Source organism: Sphaeramia orbicularis, chromosome 8 (genome assembly GCF_902148855.1).
Source record: "Sphaeramia orbicularis chromosome 8, fSphaOr1.1, whole genome shotgun sequence".
NCBI classification, from domain to species: Eukaryota; Metazoa; Chordata; class Actinopteri; order Kurtiformes; family Apogonidae; genus Sphaeramia; species Sphaeramia orbicularis.
Window position 1 is genome coordinate 34,864,170 of NC_043964.1, and position 15,751 is coordinate 34,879,920.

The window sequence follows — 15,751 nt, forward strand, 5'->3', positions numbered from 1 at the left end:
TATCAGCTGGGCACCACAGTCACCTTCACCTGCTCTCCAGGCTTCGTCATGGAACAAGGTTCAGCAACGATCGAGTGTGTCGATCCCAGCAATCCCCACTGGAACGACAGTGAGCCTGTGTGCAGAGGTATGCTTCGGAAGTGGGCTTGAGTTGTATCATAAATAACACTGGTCTACGCTTTTTTAGAAATGATTTGCTTCAGAGATTAAATGTGCTAAATTTTACGTATTTTAAAAAGATTAATTGGAAATAAATGACAAAAGTGCCGGTTGCTGATGTTTTCAAGGTATATGATTAAGTGTTATTTCACATATATATTGGCCTTATGTACATTTATATAATAGTTTTATAAATCTTCCACTAAATAGAACCTGTAAAGTGAACGTATTCTAATGTGCAGACAGTGTTTTGAAGTAGATCTTGTAGCTCTGAGACAAATATTCCTTTTGAGTCAAACCCATTCTCTTGTTAATTCTTGAATTTCACATTTTGACCCAAGGCTGTATCTTGGAAAGTTCAGCCAACCAGCATTTTTTACTTGATTTTTCTTTATCAGTGACTCTCATGTGGTAAAATTTCATTACTCTTATTCTGGAAGCATTTTCCTTGTAGACCAGTGTAACTGAAAAGAGTAGCCTTAGATCAGAAGAAAAAACACATGAGGGACTAATCAAAACTAACAGCAAACTGAATAAATTTGACAAAATAGTGCATTTATATAATATACAACATTACTTCATACTATCATGTATTAGCTGTGATCGTCAGTCAGTCAATTATATATGTACTGTTAAGTTGATCTCAAATCCCATGCACCCTTCCCTTTCTGAATGACTTTACTCAGATCTGTGAGCAAGTAATCCATTACAGGTCAAAAAAAGGTTGTCATAAGCCTTTCCAATTGCAACACCTTAAAAACTTCTTCATACCATTGCATAGGTGTTTCTTTTATGAAGCCAGTTCAATAGGTATTTTGCAGCTAAAATAAGAGATTGTTTATCATTTATATCTACATACACTTAACTTCAATTTTTAGGGGCGATAGATATCTGATAGATACTGTATTTCAGTGTTGCACCAAATAAATTAACTAAGAAAGAAAAACAGGCCCTGTGATGAACTGGTGACTTGTCCAGGGTGTACCCCGCCTTCGCCCCTATGTAGCTGGGATAGGCTCCAAGCGACCCCCGTGACCCTAGTGAGGATAAAGCGGGTTCAGAAAATGAATGAATGAATGAAGAAAAAGCAGTGTATGCATGTCTTTTCCCATTTACATTACATTCATAGCATGAGGCGGTCTGTACTGCCTGTAAAGTATGATGTGCAGTGACATTTTAGGGTTTAACTTCCATTTTCTTTCTGATTTCTTTTGTTTTTTTTTCATTTGCAGTTGTTTTAAACCCTGCCTGTAAATGAGCACTGGGAAGACAAGTGTGATTTTGCACTCAGTTGCCGTGTAATTGACAGAAAATAATGTGAATCCTTAATGTTCAGACTCAGCTATGACGTGTGTGAATAGTTCCTGGAGCATCAAGCTGTCGTTACATGAAGACTACAGTCACACTGACTGTGTCACCTGCTGGTTTGTTGGCATGCTGTGAAAACAGAGAGGCTGTAGAAGAGAGAATCTGGCAGAAATATTGCACGGAGTCAGAGACCAACTGAAAACACAGGTGCTATAATGTCAACCAAGCGTTAAAGTGACAGAAAGATATCGAGAAAGCCATATGCTACGAGATATGTGTGCCGACAGAAAAGCAAGAGCTGATACAGAAGATGATAGTAACTTTTTTTTGTTTGTTTGGGTTTTTGCTGTTTGTGTGTTTCTCAGGGTTTTAATTATCTCCAAATAGGAAAATGTTTGTAACACAAAACCTCTCACCAAACCAACATTTTAAATTTGCAAAATTAAACAGTTCTTGAGAAGTTTGTCAAACTCTTTGTGTTTTTTAATTAATATATTACTCACAATTATTTGAATAAGTGATTTGATTAATGTTGGAAAAACCAGCGTTTATTTAAAACAACAGGAAACCAAAGAAAATGAACAAAAAAATCAATAAGACTAAAGAAAACAACAGCCAAATGAACACGTGTGATTGAAATAATCAAGAAAACAAACCAAAATGAACAAAAAACACACAAAACATGAGTGATTTTAAGGATATGTATGAATTAAATCACTGTAAAATACTAAACTGTTTTTACAGTTTTGCAAAACTGTAGATATAACCATGTTTAAAATTAAAAAAATAGTGTCAAGAAAATTTACTGATAATAGGTCCAAATTTTTTCAAAGACAGACTTTCATGAATCACGGTTAGTGTTAAAACTGTAATTGTTGTGCAGCAGGTATAATTTACCCAAAGCTGCTTTTGTGCATGACTATATTTTTAATAAACAGCCAAGATAAATCCAAATTAAAATTACAGTTAAACGCAAAATTATTCATACCCCTGTCAATTTAAAATTTCAGTTTTTTTTCTCTTTTTCATTAATACAGTAGCTCTTCATCCCAAAACCAACAATAGAAACATTGGAAAACCTTCATCCATGTGTAATTTTTTTTTTTTTTTTAGGATTACAGCTTAAACATTTTTAACACAAAAACAAATATCATTGTGTTCAACATTATTCAGAACCTGTTTCAATAATCATTTCCAAAGCCTCGATTTGCAATAACAGCCTCCAAACAATTCCTGTAATTACACAAGTTTATTACAGAAGTCTTTATGAGTCTTTGTGTTTTATTGTTCATTGTGTATCATGTATGTGTTTTATGTTGTTTGGACTTTGTATGGCTGCTACCTTGGCCAGGTCTCCCTTGCAAAAGAGAGTCATAATCTCAAAGGGACTTCCTGGTTAAATAAAGGTATAAAAAAAAAAAAAAAAAAAAAAACCCTCTTCCTTCAGAGATTGATCCTTGAGATTGGAAGGGTTCCTTGCTGCAACCCTTTCACTGAGTACCATTCATAAGTTCTCAGTAGGGTTCTACCTAGAACTCTTTTGGAATGGATGGATTGGGTTGAATACATTTGGATGTGGTGATGTTTTTATTATCACACTCTAAAAGGTGTTTGGGTTATAATCCAAAATGAAATGGTGTGTGGCTGTAGGCCTAATTGTATTATCTACCCCTTTGTTTGGTGGAGAGCTATTAAATAAATTAGAAAAATCAAAAACTCCTTTGACAGGGGTATGAATAATGTCAGGCTTAACTGTGTGTATGTTCATACCTATAACAACCATCAGGTCAAATTTACCCAATAGAAATACATTCCTTTTGGACAATTTTAGGTTTAGGTTTTCAGGTGATAGCATTTGGTTATGTATTATCCAATGATATTTCAAATAATGTAGGACATACAGTTCTATACAATAAAAATGACTTATGAGATTTATGAACCAATACAGATCTTGTCTTCTAATAGTCATTTTGACTGTCATTTTAAACAGATTTGGACTGATGCCTATGCAAAGTGATTAATGTGTTTTAATTTTTATTTATTGAATCGCTCCATTTATAATTAATTTCTATGCAGCTTCTATTGTTTTTTTAATTATATCACCTATATCTTTTTAATTATACCTGTTTTTTGTTCATCTTCACTCTTAGCTCTGTGTGGAGGAGAACTGACCGAGCCCTCGGGTACCATCCTGTCTCCTGATTGGCCCCAGAGCTACTCCAAGGGTCTAGACTGTGTATGGCAGATCCACGGTAATGAGGAGAAACGCATTGAACTGGATGTCCACATGTGAGTACTGCTGTTTTAAATAGCTTGCAATTAAATGCTAACTAACCCGCGTTTAACGTACTGCCTTCTCCCTTAAACATTTGTCATGAAGCAATTACAAAACGCAGTAACCGTGCAAATACTGTGTCATAATCCCTCGAGTGCCTTGCAGATGTTGCCCTTATTTTCTAATTGACAAAGAGCCCAAGAAGATATTGCATATATTTAATAATTATTTCAACAGAGCCAGTGATGCAACAGAATATTTTACAATCAATCAGAACCCATTTTTGTAAATTGAAAAAAGTTTTTATCTCCTGTGTTGAATCATCGCCTCTTACTGCCAGATTCTAAACTTGCACATCAGGGGGTTTCAGTGCCGTATGTTAAGGATGAAAACAAATGGATCAGTTGGAGATCCTTTGTAAAGCAGCAGGTTTTACATAACCTGCTGCTTTTCCTTTCTGTACATTGTACTGACGAATAAAAAAGCGCAGAATGGGTGGACTGTTTTCCATAAACAACAGGATCCCTGTGGATTTTAAACCTTATTCCTTTTCATACTTGTGTTTCTTTCTTCAAGCTTAAATATCCGCCACACTGATGTGCTGACTGTGTTCGACGGCCGTGATCTGATGTCCCATGTGATCGGGCAGTACCTGGGCTCCAAACAGCGCTTCCAGGTGGTGTCTGGAGGGTCAGAGGTCACCATTCAGTTTCAGAGTGATCCAGATGATTCCAGCTTCATCTTCAGCCAAGGTTTCCTCATCCATTATCGTGGTGAGTGGACCTGTGGAGCTCATTTATGATTTTTTTTTTACTTAAACCAAGATTACTGATGGTTTTGGAACATTGAGTCTATGTTGTATGTATTTTCCTCTGCATTTATGGGCTGTTGCTCATCTGTTAGCCTTATTATCAGCTGCTCGCATGATAAAAAGTGTATTGATAGTGCATGTTTTCTCTGCTCTGTAGAGGCAATATCAATCTTTTTTTAATGTTTTCACTATTTCATTAATACCAGAAAAGCAGCTGTAGTAAGTAAAATACTATCCTCATCCTCATCCATATATTAAGACATCATCATCGTCATCGCTATGGAAATGATACACCATCTTATCTCTTTGCCTCAGTGTGAACTGTTTTACAAATGATGCAGACCAGAGCTTTATAAGAAATTTTCAGCCCAAATCATGAATATTTGGTCTTTGTGTTGATACTGTATACTATTTGGTCCCTTGTACAGTTTTTGTATCTTTTTTTTATCATACACTTTTTACTTATATTTTATAGTTCTATACATATACTTATTCTATAATATGTGAAAGTTTTTAAAGAGTTTAAGTAAATAAAAAGGGGTAAAATATTCTCAACCTATTAAGAGAACAGTTAATCATTAAGATTAACAATAATTCAGAATCAACATGTGTGCAGATACATGGTTTTCTCTCAACAAGAAGGGAATGAAAAACTGTATATCACAGGTGTCAAACATGCAGCCCGGGGGCCAAATCCAAAGCCAAAGGTTCCAGGATGAAAGTGCAAAAATTAACCTGAACAGTCAAGGTTGTACAAATCATTTTGGTTCAGGTTCCACATACAAACCAATGTGATCTACAATAAAAATAACAACACAATAACCCATAAAAAATGACAACTACAAATTTTCACATTACACTGTGAAAATATTTACATTTGCAAAACTATTCTTTCACAATAAAATGCAAATAAATACATAAATAAAAACAAACATGAACAACCTGAAATGTGCAATTTTAACAACATTCTGCCTGTTACTAAATGTTTTGTGCATTTATGGATCCACTGTGATCTGTAGTTGTGTTAATAATAAGAGATATAATATTGTAGAAATTGTTCAAATTTTAGTTCCAAACTCCAAAATTTTAACAATATTCTGTCTGTTCGCAAATGTTTATGTAACATTGTGTGTAATGTACATGTATAAATACTAAATCGAGGCATAATATTGTTAAAATTGCATTAATTTTTCAAATGAAATTTCTGTTTTTTCAGTTTTTTCACATTTTTTTTGTAAAATGCAACTATTTTCATAATTTAATTGGGGTTTTTTTTTTGTATTAAAACAAAAAGAAAAACTTGGATTTGTCAATATTTATAGGTTATTGAGTCATTATTTTACTGGTCTGGCCTGCTTGAGATCAAATTGGGCTAAATATGGCCCCTGAACAAAAATGAGTTTGATCCCCCTGCTGTATATGAACCAGTCAGACAAATGTAGTAGAGGAAAAAGTATAGCATTTGCCTCTGAGATGTAGTAGTTGTAATAAATAGAGTTACTAGAGTAAAGTCTAAGTACCTCGAATTTGTACTCAAGTAAATGCCTTATACATTCATCAATACACTATGCACATTCTTTTGCATAAAAAAAAGTTGTGTCATGTTTGAGGACGAGGTCATGACCAACCTGCTTCCCTGTGTCTTTCCGTGTTGTGCAGAGGTTGAGCCAAACGACACCTGCCCTACGCTCCCTCAGATCGAGTTTGGCTGGATCAGCTCATCCCACACGTCCCCTGTGAGGGGCAGCGTGCTGACCTATCAGTGCCAGCCGGGATATGACATCAGCGGCTCTGACATCATCACCTGCCAGTGGGACCTGTCCTGGAGCAGCAGTCCACCAACCTGCGTTAAAGGTGAGGAACACAGCAGCATGTTCTCCAAGGAGATAACAACAAATACAGTATAGGAGTATGAACATTTGGCTTTTACGTGACTGTTGTTTCTCTGTTCTTTTTTGTTTTGTGATATATAGAGGTGGCCAAGACACACCAGAAAAATTATCATCTTTCCCATGTCCCAAACAGCAGACAGAATAATAAAATATAGCCGTGTGAGATATATATATATATATATATATATATATATATATATATATATATATATATACACACACATATGTGTGTGTGTGTGTATATAATAAATATATTATACATATTTATTCATATTAAACATTGTTTGCAAAAAGACATAAAAGAACATACTTGAAGATAAAGACTTGTGTCAGGGAATTTAAACAAAAATAATCTTATCAAACAGGATTTTCCCTAGACAAATTATCTAATTTTAAAGGATATGTCTATTTTCATCATATTAATATATTGCAACTAAAAGTAAGCTACAATTATCCAGTAGCAAGGCTTCTAGTAGGGCTGTTTTTTGCAGTGTAAGGAGTTAGAACTAACACCAAAAGGCCTATCACCTTGTCACCTTTTCTGTGAAAAAGTAAGTGAAATTGGAAAAGTACTAAAAGAGGTGAAAATCACTGTGATCTTAGTCTTGTTGAAGCTTCAGGGACATCACTGGCAGCTCAGAGCAAAGGAGCAGAGAACAGAGAAAGTTCAAATAACATCATTTATGCAACATCTTTAGCTGTTTTATGATAAACTGTGTGATTTTCTTCACTTGAAAATGTTGCTTTTAAAATGACATATGGTTAAGTTGAGGTTTGCTATCCACGAATTAGAAAAATGTCTTTACTCCCACACAAAGAAACAGGATAGAATTATAATCGACAATGAAAAAAAGGACAGAGGAGATGATGGAAGAGAGGGTTGTCAAAGAACAAAATAATAAACAAATCTGTCTATAAAAAATATAGCCACAGTAATCTGAACCAAGAAAGAGCCAAACCAAAGAGAGTTAAAGTCTGGAGGTTTTCCAGTTTAGACGACAGGAGCATGAGTATTCCCTCTGCATCATAGCAGCACCATATTGGCTCCTTAGGTAGTTGTCTTAATCACAAACCAATCAGCTGCAAGTCTGTGCCTATGCTCGCTTTTTTACACATACAGTCATGGAAAAAATTATTAGACCACCCTTGTTTTCTTCAGTTTCTTGTTCATTTTAATGCCTGGTACAACTAAAAGTACATTTGTTTGGACAAATACAATGATACCGACAAAAATAGCTCATAAGAGTTTAATTTAAGAGCTGAGTTTCCATGGTTTTCTTAATAACCAAAATCACTTCAGTTCTTACATCAATAGCTATGGCATTGTACTGCCAAAACAGTGCTTTTAGGCATTTCATGTTTTCTTTTCCATCTGTTTTAGTCACATGATACACACAGGAGTTACAAGGGCTGTTCAATAAGTTCATGGCCTCACCCAGAAATACTGGTTGTTATAATACAGGATGTTACATTCTTTCGTGATGGGATAGTGATGCTTGAACATCGATGGACCAAGTGCATTGCTGTAAATGGAGATTATGTTGAAAAATAAAATATAAATTATCAGTCTGTGTTGTTCTGTTCTGGGTGAGGCCATGAACTTATTGAACAGCCCTCGTAGTGCTTGATTGCATAACCATTGTTTCTGATGACCTTCCTAATAATTTTTTCCATGACTGTACAAACATATTGTTCATACACTATGCAGCCTACAAATAAAGGAGAACAAACCCATCCAAAATACATCTGCATCTGTATCACTCTTATGTGTCTTCTTTTTCCCCTACAGTCCAGCAGTGTCCTGATCCAGGTGAGGTGGTGAACGGAGCACGTTCAGTGCGCCCTGAAGCAGGGTTTGCAGTCGGAACTGTCGTCCGCTTCTCCTGTAACCAGGGTTATCAACTGGAAGGTCCCAGCCAAATCTCCTGCCATGGACGAGACACTGGTACCCCAAAGTGGAGCGACCGCAGCCCAAAGTGTGTCTGTAAGTCCCTGTCCAGCCGTCTTCCACATTTACCTGTTAGTAAGTTGAAATCAAGTGTAAATATGTGACCGTCGTCTGATCCTGTCATTCTGAACAGTGAAATATGACCCGTGCCCGAACCCCGGCGTCCCAGACAATGGCTACCAGACCTTATACAAGCACAGTTACCAGGCGGGAGAAACCCTGCGTTTCTTCTGCTATGAGGGCTATGAACTTATTGGCGAGGTTATTATCAGCTGTGTTCCTGGTCATCCGTCTCAGTGGAACAGCCCGCCACCGTTTTGCAAAGGTAAAGTTAGAACATACCGCATTGTTCTAATAATAGAGCATAAAATATACTATTTAGATCTTAAAACTTCATTTAGGACTGGCAGGTATATTATAAAAAAACTATGTCCTCTTTCTTTACATTTTAAATAGTGGCATATGAAGAACTTTTGGATGATCGTAAATTAGAAGGTGAGTTTTCTTTTCTTCTTCTTCTTCTATTTTGTTATCTTAGGTCAATAATCGCGTCAAATATACAGAGCAGGTTTTACACATTATTTTATCCATTCCTAGTGTCCCAGTCATTTGAGCCATCCCATCAGATCCTGAGTGAGAATATCGCTTTGGCAATAATTCTGCCGATCATCCTGGTCATACTCCTGATTGGAGGAATTTACATGTACTATACAAAGTAAGTACCCTGAATAACAAAAGCAACATCATTTTTGATTCAGTGTATACTTTACTTATAGGCTATAACTGCTTATATTTCTAATTCTATCCTCTTCGTCAGATAACATTGATAGGTAAAGGGGATTCATCGGTTAATATGTCAAAAATAACGTTGTTTTCTCACCTATAGCATCTGCAGATTAGAATGGAAGCCGCTCTTCTGGAAATCTCTGTCTCACACACACTCCTACAGTCCCATTACAGTGGAGTCTGACTTCAACAACCCTCTTTATGAGGCAGGGGTGAGTAAAAGACAAAGTACTTTTTGTGCTAGAGAAGAGAAGTCCAACCTTTTCTAGTGTGTCCCACCGGACCTTACGTCTAGACTCGGGCAAAGAGATATACAGCTCTGGAATAAATAAGAGACCACTGCAGAATGATCACTGTCTCTGATTTTACCATTTATAGGTATGTTTGAGTAAAATGAACATGTTTGTTTTATTCTCTAATCCACCAACAACATTTCTCCCAAATTCCAAATAAAAATATTGTTATTTAGAGCATGTATTTGCAGAACATGACTCATGGTCAAAATAACAAAAGATGCAGTGTTTTCAGACCTCAAATCATGCAATGAAAACAAGTTCATATTCATTTCTAAACAACACAATACTAATGTTGTAGCTTGGGAAAAGTTCAGACATCAATATTTGGTGGAAAAACCCTGATTTTCAATGACAGCTTTCACGTGTCTTGGCTCTCCTCCATTGCTGTTGGATGACTTTATGCAGCTGCTGACATAGAAATTCAAGAAGCTCAGTAATGTTCCATGGCTGTGACCATCCATCTTCCTCCAGAAATTTTCAAAGTGGGTTCAGGTCTGGAGACTGGGCTGGCCTTGACAGGTCTTCATCTGGTGGTCCATCATCCACACCCTTATTGACCAAGCTGAGGCCAGGAGCATTGTCCTGATAGAAAAACCAGTCCTCCGAATTTGGGAACATTGTCAGAGCAGTTGTCCAGTAGTTTTCAATAGTTATTTCTTGATTCCAATTACTTTTACAGTATTAATAGCACTGTTTTTGCCTATTGTAAGAAGATAGTGATGGCCACAGTAGTGGTGCTTATATTTCTCCTTCTTAAATAAGACATAGATCAGGTGTTTATTCAGTAGAATAAGGTGTGCTTGTGTTGGAATACAACAGACACAGGAATGGAATGGCTGTCATACATACACACATGCTGATTCCACAGGAAATTGCAGTGGTCTCTGAATTTTTTCCATAGCTGTAAATGTGAGAATTATGCTATTAGTCACTCATATGATACTTGTCATTTTAACCATCAAAAAAGCTGCAGTTTATGGTAAATGTAGTAAAATACCAACTAGAGATAACTCAGTGAACTGGACCTGATACACACCACCTTTTTTGACACACCTCACCTTTTCTGCAAGAACAAATAAAAAACTACTACAAGAGGTGAAAATTACTACAGTTCTGATCTTGTTGAAGCTTAAGAGACATCACTGGCAGCTCAGAGAAGAGAGAATGTTAGGATGATGTCACTTGGTTCCACACAAAGAAACATGCTATAATTAAAAGCTACAGAAACAGAATTTGTAGAAAAATCTTAATCAGCAATGAAAAAAAGACCTTGTCCATGACTGGAGGCAAATAACCTAGTTCAGCAATTTAACAGCGAAATTGTAATTGTGCTTCTCAGTCGGAGTTCTTTAGATGAAACACATCACTTGTTATGTCTAGAGCATCTTCTGTGGATTCCAGATTATTTTTCTTGCACTATTTACCTCTCTCTGCATTTAACATCCAAGTGTTTGTAACAACCTACCGTGTTAAAAGACACTTTCAATATGCTTTCTATCAGATTATTGTACAACATCTCAAGAATTTAGTGGTTCACCCCAAAGTCCTTAAATTTTCTTATGTGGTACAACCTCATTGCATTCCTATTTTCAAAACTACTCACAAACAAACATACTATCATTAAAACTAAGGAATATACATGGGTGCCCATATACGTAAAATATAATTACAAAGGGTTTGACCAGTGTTTACTGCACATGGTCATTTCTATTGCTATGTTAATATTTTTGCACATGTTTAACCCTTACAGACTTAGAACTATTTTTTGGCAACTTCCAAATCAATTTTTCTCCACATGTAATATTTCTTATGTGATTAATCACCATTTTATCCATAATATTACCCTCTGCATTTAGATGATGCCACTTGCATCAGGTATCTTCCTATATTAAATTTACCGATCATTATATTGCAAACATACTAACAAAGACTTGACTTTTTCAGCAAAACCTAACATAAAAATCAACATTTACACTCACTGTCAATTGTCAAATTACATACTTTTTACTGGTGTAATAATGTTGCCGAAGATATCAATGTTTCCACGTTCACTACGGAACCTCTGAACATCTAAATAGGTCTAATCTGATGATGATGAAAAGCTGAGAATCTGTATTTTATCTGAATTATTTCATTGTGTTGATAAGCTTAGTGATTCAAACTTCATGAAACATTTTAGATCAGTAGATACCTTTGGTCATTGATGGCTGTTTGGATCTTGGAGGAAACACTGAATTTCATCTCTTATAAGAAACTAACCATCATATTGATGGTGTTTTTCATATGAAGACCCTTAAGGACACACTGGAAGGGTAGGACTTCACCTCTGTATATGTTAAGAGATGTTAGAAGACATTTTATTGAACTGTTTTTTAACTGATTGTTTTCTTCCTCTGACTACAGGATACGCGGGAGTATGAGGTATCCATTTAGAGGGAAAAAGTCCGGGTGAGAGTTAAAAAAAAAAAAAAAAAAAACACAGAAAGATTTAAATTCTATTGGAAGACAAATTCCTTAATATTACAAGGCCTCACTCCCCTTTTACCCTTTATTTATTTATTTATTTATTTTACATTATCTTTCTGTGTTTTCATGACATTGTGAAAGTGCTTTATTTTGATTTCGTTGCACTTATATTATGGTCTGCCAATCGTGGATCCTTCTTTCTGTTTCATTAGGACTGGTGCCTTATGATGAGTATGAAATTGACAAAGAAAAAATGTGAAACAACATGTGAGGCATTAGAACAGGAGAAGAAAATAGGGTAAAGGGAACTACATGTATTTATTAAGTTCAACTACTATGAGGCCAAAACATACAAAAACTTGGCAATACGTTATTTGTAACAATCAAAAGTTACGGTCATGAGCATACAGTACAAACTCGCACACATGCACACACTGAATGTTTTCTTTTAATGTGGCTCATGTTATATATTATATAAAACCTGAAGAACAGCGTCATTTCCATCTTTAGAAAAAGTTTGAGACCAGCCATCTTTTTCTCTCTTCTTCACTTTGTCTTTTTCTGTGTAAAACACACACATACACACAAACTGAATGTAAATACGTGACTTAATATTGATTGAGGTTGATATATATACTTGATTACACATATATATAAGCCTCATATATACACTTATACTTGGTGGAGGGAGGTTATATATTTTCATTATCAGTATAATGAAAATTCAGTGCCAAAATATAATGTTAAATAATTTAATGTCCCTAAGTGTTTCATCTGTTGTTGCAATAGTGTTTACAAAAGGCAGTGTTTCTTTTATTCTTTGCTGTTTCTGGAGTGCATCATCACCCAATGTCACATGACATATAAGAAAAGGTGAGGACATGAATGTCATTATGCTTAGAGCATGCACTGATTGTAAATTATATTGCTTCTGCTCAATCTTGCCATTATCATTATAGTTACTGACAGTTATCATTGTTATCAGATTTGATGTTGTATGCACTATGTTGATGAAAAATTACGAACTTGGCTGCTTGCTGTGATGCATTATGTATTTATTTACAACTGATTGTTTGAGCAGTGAATTTAGTCTCATTCACTGTGTCAAATTAAGGATCTTGAGACTGTTGCTTTGTAGACTTAATTCTTCTCTTATCATCAGTAGCATTTCTTTGCTTCATATATGAATACACTCTTTTGAAGGCAGTAAATTATTTGCTGAACTGGAAATAAAGTCTCTGTTGAATGGTGTAAAATGTGACCTCTCATTTTTTACAAAGGACAGCAACACCTACATTTGTTCACAGACAAAACACATAAAAGGAGTGATATTTTGCATTTTTTTTAAATGGAATTATGCATTTTAAAACATTTCCCTGTGGTCTACATAAACTGTAAATGCTATGCTTGGGTCTGAATTCTTCATTAATTCAACTCCACAGGCCCATCTTCAACCTATTTCTGAGTTATGACACCAGAAAGGTCATTTTGAGCTCTGGCACTTTAAATGCAAATGAGCCACTTCATGCCCCACCCCCTCCAGGTTGTTGGCTGTACTGCTCTGTCCCGTTCAACCAACTACTGACCCTTTTAGGTAATCGGCTCGAAGTTTGGACATATTTTCAGTATGGACTACAACCACTGCTGCTGACAAATAATTATGTTGTACTCGGAGAAATGTTCATCAGAAGTCTTGACCTTATATGTGCAAATGTTGTGACATAACTAGTTATAGATGTAACAAATTAAGAAGGAATTAAAACGAGTTGTAGAAATCCACCTGATTTTTTTGCCAAAATTAATATAAAGATAGCTTTGCAGCACCTGGAGGGTTCAACTTCAAACTATTTGAACTATTAAGGTCCAAATACACAAATAAATGTACCAAAGACTAATAAAGTGGGTTTAGCAAAATATGACCCCTTTAAAGATTATTGCATCAGTCTTAATTTAATTGATGATCATTAATTTGATATTTACTGTACATGTTGGCTCTGATTAACACGGATCTGATGTTCTGTTTCTTAAACTTAACATCAGGACCAAAGAACTGTTTTTATTGAGTCACCAGCTATCAGAGGATGATATTCATTCATTCATTCATTCATTCATTCATCATTTTCCTAATTAACCCATAAGGACCCTGTGTGACATTTGTGGCAGTTCCCAAATGAATTTTTCTCTGTATTTAACCATCCTTAAGTGGTTTATTACCATTTATTATAATATTATCTTCTGTATTTTGTGTGAAAATCTGGTATTTTCCAACATTTAATTTACTAATCATGAAGATATTCATAAAAGCTCAGAGTAAAGTTGAGGATTAATGTATCAAAAATAGAGAAAACTGAAGAAAAAGTGACTTTTTTCAGCACAAGCCATCATTAACTGAACATAAACCCAGTGTGTCCATCCACTGTCATTGATCCAACTCCATGGGTTTTACTGGTGAATCAGTGTTGTAGAAGATGACGGTGTTTCCACGTTCACTACAGAGCCTCTGAATGTCCAAATGAGTCATATCTGATAGCAATGAAAAGATGACAACTGCATTTTATACAAATTATTTACATGAATTGATAGGATTAGTGGGTCAACAGGTATTAAACAATTTAGATCAGTAGATGGTTTTGGTCACCAGTGGCTGTTTGGGTCTTTATGGGTTAAAACAGAAGAATAATGTTCTCTGGAAGTGTTCGGAAATGTTAACATCAACATACTTAAAGGTCTAAACAACCTAAAATGTGGACAAAGATGTGCCAATATTAAAATGATGTAAAAGATGCAACAAGACAAAGAAGTCAAAGAGCTAAAAAGGTTAAATGATATTAAAAATAAAATGTATTTATCATAGAGGATGCAACAAAAAGAGAACCAGAAACAGCAGTAGAGATTATAAAAATATACATATATACTAATTCATCATGCATTTTGTAAATATCATTTTGTGTCTGAAGCTGAGAATTTTGGAAACATCGGACTGGTAAGAAGTACAGTTGTAGTTCATAAATGAACAATCAAATGCACAAATGTCACAGAGGCTGACCTGACCATTTCTCAAAGTAAACCACGCTTATCATTAAGCTAAGCTATGGTTCGATATATAAGATTATTTTTATATTGTAAAAATCTCAGCAAACTCTTGATCAAATACTTACCATGAAGACAACTTAAGACTTAAGACCCACTTTTATTCTCTGGCTTTTAACTTTGCGTGAGTTGTATGGTCCTCTGTGTCTTTTTATCTATCTATCTATCTATCTATCTATCTATCTATCTATCTATATATATATACATATATATATATATATATATATATATATATATATATATATATATATATATATATATATATATATATATATATATATATATATACTTACTTTTAACTATTGACTTTTTTGTTTCATTTATAGCATTGTAGTTTTATGTGCTTATTTATTGTTTTTAGTGTATTTCTTTTAATTGTTTTATTGTTTTTATGATGTGCAGCACTTTGGAAACATTCTTGTTGTTTAAATGTGCAATATAAATAAAGTGGATTGGATTGGATGAAGACAACAAGACATGCATTTCACCTAACACTGCACAAAATAGAATAGAATAGAATAGAATAGAATAGAATAGAATAGAATAGAATAGAATAGAATAGAATAGAATAGAATAGATCTTGATTGTCACTGTCAGAGGAACAATGAAAATCAGTTTAGCAGTTCAGTTCAATTTATCAGCAAAACACTTAGTGCAAAAGGGACTGTATAAGAAAAATTTAAAAATAAATAAATAAAATAAAATAAAAAAAGAGAGTAT

General features: G+C 34.8%; 1 protein-coding gene across 1 annotated transcript in view; it reads left to right on the plus strand.

The window, feature by feature from the left end:
* The window catches only part of sez6l2 (seizure related 6 homolog (mouse)-like 2), a 49,278-nt gene extending 36,086 nt beyond the window's left edge, over nt 1–13,192 (plus strand). Inside the window, exons 11-20 of the mRNA XM_030141064.1 lie at nt 41–127; nt 3,618–3,756; nt 4,319–4,515; nt 6,213–6,407; nt 8,235–8,429; nt 8,527–8,718; nt 8,850–8,888; nt 8,991–9,108; nt 9,280–9,391; nt 11,879–13,192. Of these exons, the coding sequence (XP_029996924.1) occupies nt 41–127; nt 3,618–3,756; nt 4,319–4,515; nt 6,213–6,407; nt 8,235–8,429; nt 8,527–8,718; nt 8,850–8,888; nt 8,991–9,108; nt 9,280–9,391; nt 11,879–11,908 (1,304 nt within the window). The 3' untranslated portion in view covers nt 11,909–13,192. The remainder of the gene's footprint in view (nt 1–40; nt 128–3,617; nt 3,757–4,318; nt 4,516–6,212; nt 6,408–8,234; nt 8,430–8,526; nt 8,719–8,849; nt 8,889–8,990; nt 9,109–9,279; nt 9,392–11,878) is intronic.
* Nucleotides 13,193–15,751: the final 2,559 nt, after the last annotated feature.